The sequence below is a fragment of the Phyllostomus hastatus genome, unplaced genomic scaffold (genome assembly GCF_019186645.2).
Source record: "Phyllostomus hastatus isolate PE091 unplaced genomic scaffold, TTU_PhHast_1.1 phas_scaffold_78, whole genome shotgun sequence".
Lineage (NCBI taxonomy): Eukaryota > Metazoa > Chordata > Mammalia > Chiroptera > Phyllostomidae > Phyllostomus > Phyllostomus hastatus.
The window spans coordinates 98,381,416-98,398,450 of NW_025334041.1; the positions used below are offsets into that span (position 1 = coordinate 98,381,416).

At 38.3% G+C, this 17,035-nt stretch overlaps 1 protein-coding gene across 9 annotated transcripts in view; it reads left to right on the plus strand.

The window, feature by feature from the left end:
- CCDC88A (coiled-coil domain containing 88A) overlaps positions 1-17,035 on the plus strand; it is a 128,084-nt gene that overhangs the window by 53,048 nt on the left and 58,001 nt on the right. For all 9 annotated transcript variants that reach the window (XM_045827310.1, XM_045827312.1, XM_045827308.1 and 6 more), the window contains exons 8-9: positions 7,124-7,296; positions 15,710-15,791. In XM_045827310.1, coding sequence (XP_045683266.1) covers positions 7,124-7,296; positions 15,710-15,791 — 255 coding nt within the window. The remainder of the gene's footprint in view (positions 1-7,123; positions 7,297-15,709; positions 15,792-17,035) is intronic.

A 17,035-nucleotide genomic window follows, 5' to 3' on the forward strand; every position in this document is an offset into this window, starting at 1 on the left:
GATCTGAATGGAAGTCAGACAGCCATGAAGTTGAAATAGACCCGTTCATCCAGACCGGTAGAAGGGGAGGAGACAAGCAGCCAAGCGCCGGTCGGGGCGCGGAGAGCAGAGAGAGTTGGGTGCATAAGGTATCCGGGGTGCTCAAGATCACAGTGGGTGGACCCTGAGGCGCACAGAGAGACACCCAGCCTCACAGGAGAGGCCATTGGAAGGTCCCCCAGCGTGCACAGGCCCACCCACATGGGAATTGGCACCAGAGGGGCCCAGTTTACTTGGGGGAAGCAGCAGAAGGGACTGAGGTCCCACAGAGAACAGAGCAACCACCATTGTTCCCTCTTGACCCCACCCCCACATACAACATCATAATCCAGCAACTGGGGTGCCCCACCCTGGTGAACACCTAAGGCTCCACCCCTCACCATAACAGGTGTGACCAGACCAAAAAAAAAAAAAGAGCTGGCTCAAACAGAAGAACAAAGCCCCAGAACTCATCCTTTTAAGCAACCAAGAGATAGCCACCCTATCAGATGCACAGTTCAAAACACTGGTGATCAGGAAGCTCACAGAATTGGTTGATTTTGGTCAAAAATTAGATGAACAAATGCAGGCTACAATAAGAGAAATGAAGGAAAATGCACAGGGAACCAATAGTGATGGGAAGGAAACTGGGACTCAAAACAATAGAGTGGACCAGAAAGAAAGGACCACACAGGAAAGACTGGAGAAATAAGAGTTCAAAAAAAACGAGGAGAGACTTAGGAACCTCCAGGACATCTTTAAAAGTTTCAACATCCAAATTATAGGGGTATCAGAAGGAGAAGAGGAAAGCAACAGATTGAAAACGTATTTGAACAAATAATAAAGGAGAACTTCCCCATTCTGGCAAAGGAAATAGATTTCCAGGAAGTCCAGGAAGCTCAGAGACTCCCAAAGAAGTGGGACCCAAGAAGGGACACACCAAGGCACACCATAATTACATTAGCCAAGGTAAAAATGAAGGAGAGAATCCTACAAGCAGCAAGAGATAAAGGGACAGTCACCTACAAAGGAGTTCCCATCAGACTGTCAGCTGATTTCTCAAAAGAGACCTTGCAGGCAAGAAGAGGCTAGAAAGAAGTATTCCAAGTCATGAAAGGCAAGGACCTCCATCCAAGATGGCTCTATCCAGCAAAGCTTTCATTTAGAATAGAAGGGCAGATAAAGTGCTTCTCAGATAAGGTCAACTTAAAGGAGTTCCTCATCACCACTCCCTTATTATATGAAATGTTAAAGGGACTTATCTAAGAAAAAGAAGATAAAAACATGTATGGTAAAATGACAGCAAACTCACAGTTATTAACAATCACACCTAAAACGAAAACAAAATCAAACTAAGCAAACAACTAGAACAGAAACAGAACCACAGAAATGGAGATTACATGGAGGATTAGCAACAGGGGAGTGGGAGGAGGAGAGAGGGGGAAAAGTTACAGAGAATAAGTAGCATAGATGGTAGGGAGAAAATAGACAGGGGGAGGGCAAGAATAGGAAATAGTATGGGAAATGTATGGGAAATGTAGAAGCTAAAGAACTTATAAGTATGACACATGGACATGAACTAAAGGTGGGGAGTGTGGGTGGGAGAAGGTGTGCAGGGTGGAGGGGAGTGAAGGGGGAAAATGGGAAAACTATAATAGCATGACCAATAAAATATATTTAAAAAAAAAAAGAAGAAAAAGAAAAACTTCCTAGTGTATATCAAGCTTATCCTGAATTTTATTTTATTTTCAATCTGATTTTTGAACCATATGCCTTATCTTTTTTCTATTAGTGTCTTTTCACTGTTTTATTTATTTCTAGAACATTCCTTTTGTGTTTCAGGATATTAAAGGTATTTTGATAAGGTGACCTCCAACTTCTGAGGAATTACTTATAAAAACCGATACTTTGGTTTCATATAACTGATAAATTAATCTCATATGAACTGATTATTATGGGGTGAAGGAGTACATTATTTTGGAGAAATGTAACCAGAATACTTGTCAGTACATTCTCTGTGTTAAAATTAAAAGGAAAAAAAAGCATTATATAGAGTAATTATTTGAAATACCTTTTTGAAACCTGCCTGATTAAGCATTTTAGTTGAATTTGTTTTTCTAACAAGGAAAAAAAAATGGCCTTATTCTCCTTTCTGTGGTATTCAAGAAACAAGTTGCTAGCTGGTTTAATCCCAGGTCTCTTGGAGAAAAATTTTAATTTGGGTTGCCAGTGGACTAATTAGAAAAAATAACTTGAAAAAATATTAAACAAATATAAGTATAGTAAGAAAATATAAAAATCTGTATTATATAATTGGATTGTGACAAAATCTTATTTAGATTTTCCCTGTAGCATTTTTTCTGGGGTTTTTTTTTAAGATTTTATTTATGTATTTTTAGAAAGGGGGGAAGGGAAGGAGAAAGAGAGGAAGAGAAACATAGATGTGTGAGAAAAACACTGATCAGTTCCCTCTCACATACCTGGGAACCTGGCCTGCAACCCTGGCATGTGCCCTGACCAGGAATTGAACTGACGACCTTTTGCTCTGCAGGATGATGCCCAACCCACCGAGCCACACTGGTCAGGGCATATTTTCTCTGTTTTAACTTTTGTCATAGTTGTTTCACTTCAATCTAGGAAGTATAATCTGGTCACCCTGTCTTTAATTACTCTTCACCTTTTTATTTTTAATGCTCTGGAACAATGATCTCTTCAGTCCTCTTCTTTTACTAAAAAACAAATAGGACATTCTGATGAATTTAAGACCTCTTTATTGTTACTTTATTTTATGCCAAGCTCTGTGTTACAAGTTTATTATGCACTCATTGTTAAGTCTGTACAATAACCCCATTTTATAGTGGAAGATACTCAGGATCAGAGAAATCCAATGATTGTGTTCCTAACCATTATAATACCTTTGCCTAAATCTGTGATTGTGGCAAGTACATATCTGATTCTTTTCCTTAATAATGAGTTCTAGAGGTAGAATTATTAAATCACCTGAATTTTTTTCTTAGCATTGATGTATTTTTTTTTATGTTTTCAATATATATTATAAATACCTGTTTTTTGTGCTGGAGTCTTGGGAACAACAAACTGACAAACTTTCAAAAAAGAACCAAAAGTTGTTACATTTTAATAGGGAAGCAATTTTAATAGAATAATTAACTATAATAAAATGTTGAGAGTGATAAATAAGTAACCAAAAAGACATATGTTAAATATTGTAACAGGTTGTCCAACCTTTTGGCATCTCTGGGCCACACTGGAGTAAGAAGAGTTGTCTTGGGCCACACATTAAATACATTGTAATGTGTACTCACAAAAAAACTTCATAATGTTTTCAGTAAATTTACGATTTTGTGTTGGGCTGCATTCATAGCCATTCTGAGCTTCATGCAGCCTGTGAGCCGCAGGTTGGATGTCCCTGCTAGTATAGAAGGAATTTAAATTTAAAGAAGGAAGATATTACTTGCAACTGCAATGGAATGTCTGGGATTGAAAGGATCAGAGGGGCTTATTTAATTAAAGTTGTGTTTTAATGACATTTCCTGTTAGATTCTTGGGAAAATGTCCAGAGGCCTTCAGTCAAGAAACTACCACCATCAGGGAAAAGTCAAACTGTTTACATAGTCTTTAATAGAAAACACCTCTGGATGCCCTTAATTCTTAGTAACAGGTTTCTTTCTTTCCTTTTTTTCTTTTTTAAAAATAGTTTTCAGCCTATAGTTCTTTTCTGCAATGTTCATTGGCATCTGGAATCTCTCAATATCTCCGTTTCACCACCTAGTTGTACTGAAGACACATACTACATACTACATATATTAAATACTGTAAATAACTACACATGTAGTATGTGTCTTCTTTTGTTGATTTCTCCATTTTGTCAGTCAGTTATAATATTTTTGAGCAGCTCTTTTTGTGTTCAGTGCTATGCTGAATAACATTAGAGATACAATGGAGGTATAGGAAAGATTGTATTTGGTTTACTGAAGAAAAAACTATATTGCAAATGAAAGATAAAATATAAAGTAATTAAATGTAATTTATTTGTGCATGAAACAAATATTTATTAAACAGTATGTACAGGTACTGTTGTTAGAGTCAGGAGATGTTGGAAGGCAGAATTACAGATAATCGAGACAGAAAAAAGATTAACCAGTAAAAGCTGACCACATGAAGATTCAGCCTGGGCTACAGTGGAGATCAGTGACACTGCACAGTGACAGGGAAGTTGGGCTAGACGTACTAGGTGAGTGGATAAGATGAAGTAGTGTCTGTGAACATATAAACTACCTTTCCAAATGTAGCATTGAAAAAGAAATAGAAGGGTAGCAAGAGGGAAGTGTGATTTTTTTTTTTTGGCCTATGTAGAAGAAACGTATGTGTATCATTAAAGAACAAGGAGAAAAAAAGCCAAATAAAAATGTTACAGAAATAAGGAACATGTGTTGGGTGCAAGAGATACATAAAAATGGAGGGGTTAATCTCACATGGCTTTGTTTTTTTGACAAGTTGGAGAAGAGGTCATTTTTTGGAAGTGATGATAGCTGTTTGCAGTTGGAGCCTTAAGTAAAGAAAAGGGAATATATTTATAATAGCCCTTATGGGGAAATTTGTCAGGAAATCAGCAAGATTTTTTTAATGCAATCAATTATTTTTTATTTATTTATTTTTTATTGTTCAAATACAGTTGTTTCCATTTTCCCACCACCACTTTCCCCTGTCCCACCCTCCCCAATCTCCTACCCTCAATCCTTCCCTCCTTTGGCTTTGTCCATAGCTCTTTATACACATTCCTTGATGACCCTTCTTCTTTCCCCCAATGGGCATTGGAAAGAGCTTAACTGAAATGGATCTGTAGTCAGGTTCTGTATTTTTTGTTTGTTTTTCTCTTGAGTTTCTTATTACCTTGGAGCAGGAATGGAAAACACTGATGGTAGGTAAAGAAAATAACATAGTGTTAGAGTCAAATTTGAATTTGAATTCCTTTTATATCTATCATTAGATGTGTGACTTTGGTTATTTACTAAAATAGACACATAATACTTTCATTGCAGATTATAATATTGGATGAGATCTTGTTGGAAAATCCCCTAGCTAGAAGTTCTATAAATATTAGTCACCCCTTTGTTCCCCCAAAGAGTGAGCCGTAGCAAAAAAAATAGCATGGTAGTGTTAAATTAGAAAGTAAGGGTGGCATTTAAGAGCCTAATTGTAGTTCTAGGCTATTAGGAACTCTAGAGTAGCGGGGAAAAATCTGTTGACTGGACAAAAAGGGGTAGTTGAATGATTAAAGGTTCAGGCATAGGTATGGTGGCATAGGAGTAATGTTAGTTAAGGAGGCATGGTACAAAAGAATGATTCCTTCACTGGAGAAGCTTTTATGTATCAACTGGGCAGTGTATGTGGAGAGGTAGAGATAAAAGGAATTGGGAAGTCACATTCTGTGGTTTATCAGTAGATACACTAGAATCTGTGAAAGCAATAGTTGGGTAGACCTTCATTCAGGTGCTGAGATATATTCCGAGGATAAGGAAATGAATTCCAATGGGTGATTTAAAAAAAATAAAAGAATAAGAAAAGTAATGTTTTAGTGAGGGTGGTGCCCTCACTAAAGACTTGGTAATGAGAAACAAAGTGAGGATGGTGATTTCGTGGTCCCAAGGTAGTAATCCTACCCATTCTGTCTGGGATGGAAGTACCATTGAAATTGCTATAGAAGACAATTTCTGTTTACCTAAGAAGTTTGAAAATAAGGCTAACAATTGATAGAATAAGAGAATTTTCCGATAAAAATAAAATCAGGAGTGGAGGAATATGATTAAGTGAGATGCATGTAGGTTAAAAGGTCCTTAAAGTTCAGATTTAGGATAGATAGGAAGGGATTTGTGTCTCATAGAGGGCCTCTAGAGAAAGTGATAAAAGAAGTGTTGAGATGGGAAGCAAATTGGAACTGCTATTGTAAGGGGGTGTAGGATATTAGGCCTATAGACTGGCCTGGAGTCTTAGCTTTGCCACTACCTAATTGTATGATCATGGACAAATCAACCATGTGTCTCAGTCACCCTGCCTAAAGAATTAAGAGACTGAACTAAACCTCTGAGGTTCTGTTAGGTCCCTTTGCAGTCCCAGTTTACAGTTCTAGAGCATTGTCCAATTCTGCAGTGATGACAAGATAATATTTCTGCTCTGTCCAATATAGTAACCACTAGCTGCATATGGCTGTTATGCACTTGAAATGTGGCTAATGTGACTAAGGAACTGTACTTTTAACTTTTAAAATTTGCACCTAAATAGCCACTTGTGCTGCTGGCTACTATATTGGAAAGCACAGTTGAAGATACATACCATTCTTGGGTTGATTTCTTTCCTATGTCAACAAGTCTTTTATGCCTTTCCAACATTTGCCATCTGGTCTAGATGTCTTACTACAATTGATTTCTTCTGTTAAACTAAGAATAGAAAAAACTATTGTCTTCTGCTCTTATCTCGTAAATAGCTTATCCACAACCTGTTGAATGAAACTAAAAAAAATGACAGCTAGCCCTGACTGGTGTGGCTCAGTGGATAGAATGCCACAGTGTCACTAGTGATCCTTTTGTTGTTCCCAGTTGTTGGTGCACAAGAGGCAACCACACGTTGATGCTTCTCTCCCTGTCTTCCTCCCTCCCTTCTCCTCTCTCTAGAAATGTATAAATAAAATCTTTAAAATTTTTTTATTTTATTTTTTAAAATATTTTATTTATTTATTTTTAGAGAGGGGAAGGGAGAAAGAGAGGGATAGGAACATTAATGTGTGGTTGCCCCTCGCTTACCCCCTACTGGGGAACTGGCCCACAACACAGGCATGTGCCCTGACTGGGAATCGAACTGGCTACCCTTTGCTTTGCAGTCCAGTGTTCAATCCACTGAGCCACACTGGCCAGGGCAAATAAAATCTTTTTTTAAAAATGACAGCTGAATATGACAAAGTTAAGGTTTTTTGACCAATGAATTGTTTTTGGTATTACAGTATAGTACTTAGACCTAGTGTTGATGTATTTAGTTCTTTGATATGTAAAATACTGAAAGTGATTCTGTGTTTATTTCCATACTTCCTCAGACTATCATAGAACTCTCTGAAGAACGGGATGGTCTTCATTTTCTTCCCCATGCCTCTTCATCTGCCCAGTCACCTTGTGGTTCTCCAGGCATGAAGCGAACAGAAAGTCGACAACATCTGTCAGTGGAACTGGCAGATGCTAAGGCCAAAATAAGAAGGCTTAGGCAGGAATTGTAAGTTGCTGATTTTCAAGGTTCTTTGAACTTATGTGGTCACAAAGATGATATAAACAATATTTTTAGGCTTATGGCATATAGATGGTAGTTCTCAGTTGCCAGCCTATGTCAAAGCTTTTATCAAAAGGATAAAAATAAGGAGACCAGCATTCGGTTTTCCTCATGCTGATTAAATCTCACCAATTTAAAGAATGACCTTTATTCTAGATTTATGTCCTAGCTATTTGTTTAGTGTTGAAATGTCCTTTCTTCTATAAAACAATGTTCTTCCTTGGCAAATCGGGATCTCCTTAATTTTTTTTATTTTTATATTATTGAAACAGAATATTGCCAACCACTGATACAGATCAATAAGTTTATTCTTTTGAAATTAATGTTGTAAAATACTGAATTGTTGACATACAGATTTACAAAAATTAATTTTGTGTGTGTGTCTTCCTCATTGACTAATTGAAATACCTGAGTTATGTAGCATTGGTAAATATTTATATTGGTTAGTGTCATGAAATTTATTTAACTTTCAAAGAACATTACAGAAAAGTCTATAAATGTTGCATAGGCATTCCTTGGTAAATCACATGTAAAGATATGACCAGTCTCTGCTGGAGATATTTTATTTTGCTCTTTAAAAAGAACAAAGGATTTTTTAAATTTTTGGACTTTTTCTTTTTTTTGGTTTTCCTGGAATTTGGGCTTTAGAGTATAGATATTAAATTTAATGCCACAATATAGCAATTAAGTTTTCTCACTGATTAAAGCAGTTAGTTTAAAAAAGTGGTTGAATATATGAGATAGAAAAAAATATACAGTCTATAGGGAAAATTTGAAAAAAAAATAACAGCTTTCATTGTGGATATCTGCATTATTATGTGTCTGTTGAAGTGAACACGCCCAGGATATTCTATAAGCAGCTGCACCAGGAAAATTAGGGAAGCGATTGCTATTATTAGTTTGACTGGCAGTTAATGGATAGCCTAAACAGTGAACACTAGTTTGTTCCATATAATTTAGCACAATCTTCTCCAGTCTTTAGATAAAGCATGCAATTAGAACTGCATTACTGGCTGTGAATTTATTTAACATTTTACACTATATTAGAATATGATTTTTAAATAAAATTTACTTGGCCATGGAGTGTACTAAAATTCCAAACAACTTGAGATTGATAAGATTTGGTCTCTTATATACTGATTGGAAAATGTAAATTAATATTTTTAATTAGTAAATAAATATGTTAGATATAGCGAGTATTCCCCAGTTATTAGCATTTCATCAGATACCATCTAATATCTTTTTTGTGACTAATTTATATTTATTGCTGCGCTACATGTCTAGCTAGCACAGTAACACACTATATGTGAGAATGATCTTTAAAAATCATTTGAGACCTTTATGGAAAAATTACAAAACTTAAAATTATTTTAAAAAACTAAATTTTATTTATTTTAAAGTATATTTTACTGTTTATGCCATTACAGTTGTCCCAATTTTTTTCTCCCCTTTATCCCCCTCCTCCCTGCACTGTCCCCCTCCCCCTCCACCATTCCCCTCCCACCCACAGTTCATGTCCATGATTTGTACATACAAGTTCTTTGGCTTCTCCATTTCCTATACTATTCTTAACCTCCCCCTCTCTATTTTGTGTCTACCTATTATGCTTCTTATTCCCTGTACCTTTTCCCCACATTCTCCCCCTCCCCACTGATAATCCTCCATGTGATCTCCATTTCTCTGATTCTGTTCCTGTTCTAGTTGTTTGCTTAGTTTTTGTTTTTGTTTTTTAGGTTCAGTTGCTGATAGTTGTGCATTTGTTGTCTCTTTACTATTCGTAGTTTTTGATCTTCTGTTTCTTAGATCAGTCCTTTTAATATTTCATATAATAAGAGCTTGGTGATGGTGAACTCCTTTAACTTGACCTTATCTGAGAAGCACTTTATCTGCCCTTCTATTCTAAATGAAAGCTTTACTAGATAGAACAATCTTGGATGCAGGTCCTTGCTTTTCATGACTTTGAATGCTTCTTTCCAGCCCCTTCTTGCCTACAAGGTGACTTTTCAGAAATCAGCTGATAATCCTAGGGGAACTTCTTTGTAGGTAACTCTCTCCTTTCCTCTTCCTGCTTTTAATATTCTCTCCTTATCTTTAATCTTGGGTAGCTTAATTATGGTGTCTTGGTGTGCTCCTCCTTGGTCCATCTTCTTTGGGACTCTCTGAGCTTCTTGGACTTCCTGAAAGTCTATTTCCTTTGCCGAATTGGGGAAGTTTTCCTTCATTATTTGTTCAAATAAGTTCAGTTTCTTGTTCTTCCTCTTCACCCGGCATCCTTGTGATTTGGATGTTGGAGCACTTAAAGTTGTCCCAGAAGTTCCTAATGCTCTCCTCATTTTTTTGAATTCTTGTTTCTTCATTTTGTTCTGGTTGCTTATTTCTTCCTTTTGTTCCAAATCGTTGATTTGAGTCCCAGTTTCCTTTCCTTCACTGTTCCCTGTATATTTTTCTGTATTTCACTTTGCGTAGACTTCATTTCTTCCTTCATTTTGCAACCAAGCTCAATCAATTCTGAGCATCCTGCTTACCAGTGTTTTGATCTGTGCATCAGACAGGTTGTTTATCTCCTCGTCTCTCAGTTCTTTTTCTGGAGTTTTGAACTGTTTTTTCATTTGGGCATATTTCTTTGTCTTGGCGTACCTGTTATGTGGCAAAGAGTACAGCCTTGGGTATTTACCATGGTGGGGAAACCCTCTTTGCTCTGTTGTGCTGTCCGTAGGGGAGGGGTCAGAGAGGGGACATTGCAACTTGCTGTGCTGTTGTCCCACTTTCCATCACTTCCCTCACTTCCCACAAGTGGATTGTGCCCTTTAGGTGCTTATTTGCAGGTGGGTGGGTTCCTGTACCTTTTAGGACCCTGTGGGTCTCTCCAATAAACTCTCCCGGGAGGCTGGGAGTTTTTCCCACCCCTGCAATCCCCACTGGTTTTTACAGCCAGAGGTTTTGAGGCCTTATTTCCCCATGCTGGATCCCTGGGTTATTCAGTCTGTCTCGCTCCGCAGTTTTTCCTCCTGGTTTATCAGCACGTAAACGTGGGACTACCAGGTCCACAAGCTGCCAACTTGCTGTGTGTCCTCTCCACCCTGGCTGCCTGTCTCTGCCCCTCCTGTTGTCTGGATGAATGCTTCTTTAACTCCTTGGTTGTTGGACTTCCATGCAAGTGTTTTTCTGGCAGTTCTGGTTATTGTTTGTTTTTAAATTGTTGTTATCCTTCTTTTGGTTATGCAAGGAAGTGAAGTGTTTCTGTGTATGCCTCCACCTTGCCTCCTCTAATATCTTTGTTGTCCTTATAAGGGGACTAAATGGTAATGGGAAAAATTGCAATAAAGCTTAAATTTTTAAAAATAATAATATCCTTGTTGTCCTTGAAAATGTGTTCCAGATTTCTTCTATTAACATTTGTTTTAAGTCTTTTTGGTGGGACAGGTGGACAGAGCTTTAATAAAGTGAAGAAGTATGGAAATCATGATTGATACAAATAGTTCAGGTTGCCTTAGACCTAATGGAAATAAATAAAAAAAAATAACTTTATTGAGATATAATTCACATATCAGAAAATTTATCCTTTAGAGTGTATAGTTCAATGATTTTTAGTATATTCATTGAGTTGCACTTACTCTCACACAATAATTTCAAGACATTTTTTATCACCCCCAAAAGCTACTTCATACCTATTACCAGCCAGTCCCTATAAATACCTTTTGCCTTTGACTCCAGACAATCACTAATACATTTTCTATTTCCATGGATTTGCCTATTCTGAACATTCCATATAAATGGAATCATACTTTAAGCAGCCACTTGTGACTGGCTTCATTCACATAGCACAGTTTTGTCAAGGTTTATCCATGCTGTATGTATCAGTACTTCATTTTTATGACTAGTGTATGTGGATATATACCACACTTTGGTTACTTAAAAGTTGATGGGTATTTAACCCTGCTGTGGTTGAGCTTCCAAATGGAGCGTGAGAGGTCGTGCAGATGACGTGTGTCATCAAACTCTCTCTGTTGCAGAATTCTGGATAAACTGCATGGCTTAGGCACTTGGCCAGAACTGAGGTGATGCAACATCTATTGAAGATTATTAATCTGAGTGCACACAGCGTTGCCATGTCAACATTGGACTAAAACTTACGATTATTTTGCATGGATGATGATTGTCATCCACGTGACCACTTTAGGGTCAAATTGTTTACATGTTTGGCTATTATGAATAATGCTCCTATGTACATTTTTGTGTGAATCTATGTTTTCACTTCTCTAGGTTGTTTACTGAGGAGTAGAAATGCTGGGTCACATGATGGTTCTATGTTTAACCTTTTGAGGAACTGTTAAACTATTTGGCTGCACCATTTTGCATTCCACCAGCAATGTGTGAGGGCTCCAAGGTGGAAACAACCCAATTGCCTATGAGCAGATGAATGGATAAACAAAATGTGCTATAGGCATGTGGTGGAATACTATTCACCCACCAAAACAAATGAAATTTTAGACTTCCGGCCAAGATGGAGGCGAAGGTAGACACACTGTGCCTCCTCACATAACCAAAAGAACAACAACAATTTAAAACAAAAAACAATCAGAACTGACAGAAAATCGAACTATATGAACTCCGACAACCAAGGAGTTAAAGAAGAAACTTTCATCCAGACCAGTAGGAGGGGCAGAGACGGGCAGCCAGGCGGAGAGGACTCGCAGCAAAGCGGTGGTGGAGGACCAGGTCGGGCAAGACAGCAGCTGGCGGACCTGGTGAGGTGATGGCTGATGGAGCGGGCAGTCGCACATTCAACTGCCCGCTCCACCCGGGCAGGGAGGAACAACTAAGCAGCAAGACAGACCTCCCAACCCGGAGTCCCAGTGTGGGAAAGTAAAGCCTCAAACCACTGATTAAAAATACCAGTGGGGGTTGACGCAGCAGCGGGAGAAACTCCCAGCCTCACAGAAGAGTTCGTTGGAGATTCCCACAGGGTCCTAGAATGTACATAAGCCCACCCCACCTGGGAATCAGCACCAGAAGGGCCCAATTTGCTTGTGGATAGCAGGGGGAGTGACTGAAATCTGACAGGGAGCGGAGCAAGTGCCATTGTTCACTCTCGGACCCCTTCCTCACAGATAGCAGCACAAAGCAGCAATGTCGGTTGCCCTGCCCTGGTGAACACCTAAGGCTCCACCCCTTATACATAGTAGGCACGTGGAGACAAAAAAAATGGCCCAAATAAAAGAACAGATCAAAGCTCCAGAAAAAATACAACCAAGTGACGAAGAGATAGCCAACCTATCAGATGCATAGTCAAAACACTGGTGATCAGGATGCTCACAGAATTGATTGAACTTGGTCACAAATTAGATGAAAAAATGAAGGCAATGCTAAGTGAAATAAAGGAAAATGTACAGGGAACCAATAGTGATGGGAAGGAAACCGGGATTTGAATCAACAGTGTGTACCAGAAGGAAGAAAGAAACATCCAACCAGAAAAGAATGAAGAAACAAGAATTCAGAAAAATGAGGAGAGGCTTAGAAACCTCCAGGACATCTTTAAACGTTCCAACATCTGAATTATAGGTGTACCAGAAGGAGAGGAGGAAGAGGAACACTGAAAACTTATTTGAACAAATAATGGAGAACTTCCCCAATCTAGCAAAGGAAATAGACTTCCAGGAAGTCCAAGAAGCTCAGAGAGTCTCAAAGAGGTTAGACCCAAGGATGAACATACCAAGGCACATCATAATTACATTACCCAAGGTTAAAGATAAGGAGAAAATCTTAGAAGCAGCAAAAGAAAAGGAGAGAGTTACCTATAAAGGAGTTCCCATTAGACTATCAGCTGATTTCTTAACTGACCTTACAGGCAAGAAGGGGTTGGAAAGAAGTATTCCAAGTAATGAAAGGCAAGGACCTCCATCCATGATTGCTCTATCCAGCAAAGCTTTCATTTAGAATAGAAGGGCAGATAAAGTGCTTCTCAGATAAGGTCAACTTAAAGGAGTTCATCATCACCAAGCCCTTATTATATGAAATGTTAAAGGGATTTATCTAAGAAAAAGACAAAAAATATGAAAAAAGACAGAAAAAAATTTGTTTGTCAGTAAAATGACAGGAAACTCACAGTTATTACAACCATACCTAAAACAAACAAAAGCAAAGTAAGCAAACTAGAACAGGAACAGAACCACAGAAATGGAGATCACATGGAGGGATAGCAACCAGGGGAGTGGGAGGAGGAGAGAGGGGGAAAAGGTACAGAGAATAATTAGCATAAATGGAGATAGAAAATAGACAGAGGGAGGTTTGGAATCATATAGGAAATGTAGAAGCCAAAGAACTTACATGTATGACCCATGGACATGAACTAAAGGGGGGGAATGTGGGTGGGTGAGTGATGCGGACCGTGGCTCGTGGGGTCCATGTCATTATGGATGAAATAGGAGACAAATTCATATGGACTACGGAGTCCTGTGGAGGAAAAGGAACAGCATGGCTTTTCTCTCAAGGGGAACAAAAGCCTTGGCCCTCACTCCAATGAGCTTTTATTGTGTTACTGGACACATTAGAAAAGATCCTCATTACCTATGCACAGTCTGGCTTTAGGTGGTTACCCTATACAGAAAACAAAGGAGAGGATGCTGGTAATTACATCACAGAAGAGGGATATTTGCAAATGAAAAGGCAAAAGTATTTGGATCTGTTACACTCCTCCTTGGAAGGTTTAGCATGGTTTTTCGGACATTGCTTTGCATTAAATATCCTCAATTCAGGTTGAGGGAGTTTTAGCAAAAAGCAGGAGTCATAGCGGCCTAGGTACATTGCAGGCTTGATTTCCCATGGGAAAACCTATCTGTGGGCATGGGTCCTGTGCATCTCCCAGTGGGAGCTGGGCCCACGCCACACAGAGAGGCCTCCCACAGGTGGGGGTGTGCAAGATGGAGGGGAACAAAGGGGGGAAAATGTGACAACTGTAATAGCAGAATCAATAAAATATATTAAAAAAGGAAAAGAAAATTTCAAAATGAAAAAAAGGAATGAAATTTTGATACCTGCTACAACATAGATGAGCCCTGAAAACAGTTTGCTAAGTGAGAAACCAAATACAAAGGACAATATTATATGATTATACTCAAATGAAGCATCTTTAATAGGCAAATTCAGAAAAACAAAGATTAGAGGGTAGAGGCTGTGGGGTATGGGAAAATTGGAAAGTTATTGCTTAAATGGGCACGAAGTTTCTATTTGGGTTGTGAAAGAGTTTGGGAATAGTGGCGATAGTTTAACATTTTAAATGTAGTTAATGTACTGAATTATGCACTTAAAATGGTTAAAATTTATGTTTTATATTATATGTATATATATAACCACAATAAAAAATAGAATTTGTTTATAATTTAGACCATATGAAAGCATTTTTCAGTAGTTAAATTGATTTGTATATAAGCACTTCTATCCTCTTTTGTTGCCTTATAAGTTGATAATGACTGTTCTGGATGGGAGTTTAATAATAGTGTTATATCAAGTGCCTTTAAACCTATAATAAATACACTTTTAGAAATCTGTCCTTAAATATACAGAGTTTTATGTATAATGAGTTAATTTACCAAAACATTATGTATTACTATAAAAAATGGAATTCACTTAAGCTAATTATGGTCTTTCTGTCAAAGGAAATATTCTATTAAAAATTACAGTTTTGAAAAAAATGTATGGGTGTGAGAGATGTCTAGAGCATGTTGTTTTTTACAATGAACATTTTATCTTTTATTACTAAATAATAGAAGATTGAAAGGTAGAGGTAGTCAGCGGAGACTTAGCATTAAGGAAGTTGACTCTGATGGGGAGGTAGAAAATGGGTTAGAAGAAAGCAGTATAAAGAAAAAAATAAGGAGAAATTTGAGGATGTTTATAGGCTTCAGGAAAGAAAGCAATTGAATTGTAAAGATTTTAGGTATCTCTGTGGCCGTGCATTTGGGCCATTTAAAATGCTGAAAATAGTTTGGAGATCTTTATTATAAGTCTCAAACCTAGATGGCATTGCCTTGCATAAAACTCATCCAGCTTATTTGTCTTTGATATACAGAGAGGAAGAGAGGAGAATGGAAAAGGGAGATGCCAAGAAAGATGGGGAGAAATTGCTTTATGAACTATGTTAATCATTGAGGTTTGCCTTTGGAAAACTTAAGAGGGAATTTGATAATATCTAATCATATAAATTCCTAAAATCCATTTATCTCTTTCCCCTGGATTCGAGGCATGGCTAATACTGTGTTCAACTAGATATTTAATAATGATAATACATTTGTATTAATGCAGATATGGTCATAGTTTTTAAAGCAGTAAACTTATTTAATAAATGTTTTTTGCATTTAAGGGAGGAAAAGACTGAACAGTTGCTGGACTGTAAACAAGAACTCGAGCAAATGGAAACAGAACTAAAAAGGCTGCAGCAAGAGGTTTGTTCCTGGAAATTTTATTAAATAGGACCACTAAGTAATAGGAAATTGGTTTTTCCCCTTAGGATATGTAACATTTACGTTAATGCTTTTTGAAGTTACTGAGGCTTCAAGTAATATGATTACTCCTTCAGTGTTTCTCTCTTCAAAAATATCAGAGCCAAATCTAGAAATCACTGTCTTCGGACTTTTTTCTTTGTGTCAGTGCTGTTTAAATTTTGCTAAAATTCAAAGGAGGCTTGTAGGACTAGGGTAGTTCTAAGTTTCTCTTTTTTATGTATTTGGCTTCTTTGGGCTTGGAAGTGTCATAGGTGGGCACAAGTAACCAGGTTCTTAGTGATCGGGACAAAGAATTGAACTGAACACCCCGAGTTCATAGGAGAGAACATGGGAGCAGGCCAACTCCAAGCAGAGGTTGATCTCATGGGCTGGAGGGACTCTATTCTTATAAAGCAGATCCTTCCTGGCTAGTTTTGGGGAGCTTTACTGAGCATGTACAAATAGTTGCATTACTTTAAAGCTACTGCACATGTGCTCTCCCATGATCCTCCCCGATTGGCCACCAGGGAAGAGGGTCCCACAATGCTACCGAATTGACCCCCATTTCTCCTCGGGTCCCCCTCTACTAGGTTCACTTTTCCCTTCTCCAGAGAATTATAGCTCTCCATGTTACAGATTGGTGAAAAGGAAAGGAATTATTTATTCAAGTTATACAGACTTAAGAGTAACAGCTTAATGTCTTTGTTAGAATCCCAAAGTCCCTTAAAACACCCACAAACACACACAGTCCTTCCTTCCCCCCTTTGCCCAGTCTGGGATACCATATCTCAGGGAAAGAAATAGAAATCCATGGCTCAAGCAGCTCCCAGTTCTTCCCAGTAATCCATGCTTAGCTGGTAGGCCTTCCTCGGTTCTCAGCACCATTCGCTGTGTTGCCAGGATCTCCAGCTAAAGCCTCATGGTGGTTCTCTGCTGAAGCTGCATGATGATTCTTTGCTAAAGCTACATGGTGGTTCTCTGCTAAAGCTGCGTGGTGATTCTTCTCATGGCTGCAGGGCGTGGGGGGTCCCCCTGTGCCAAAAGTGTGTAGTCCTCCTTTCATGGCTGCAGCCACATGCTTCTTTTCGATGGCTTTCGAGTCTGGGTTTAAATATCCTTCCAGCTTTACTGGGCTTTATTATGAGTCTGCGCAGGGGTGGCCCCATGTCGTGGAGCCAAATCATCTCCAAGCTCTCACCCAAGTG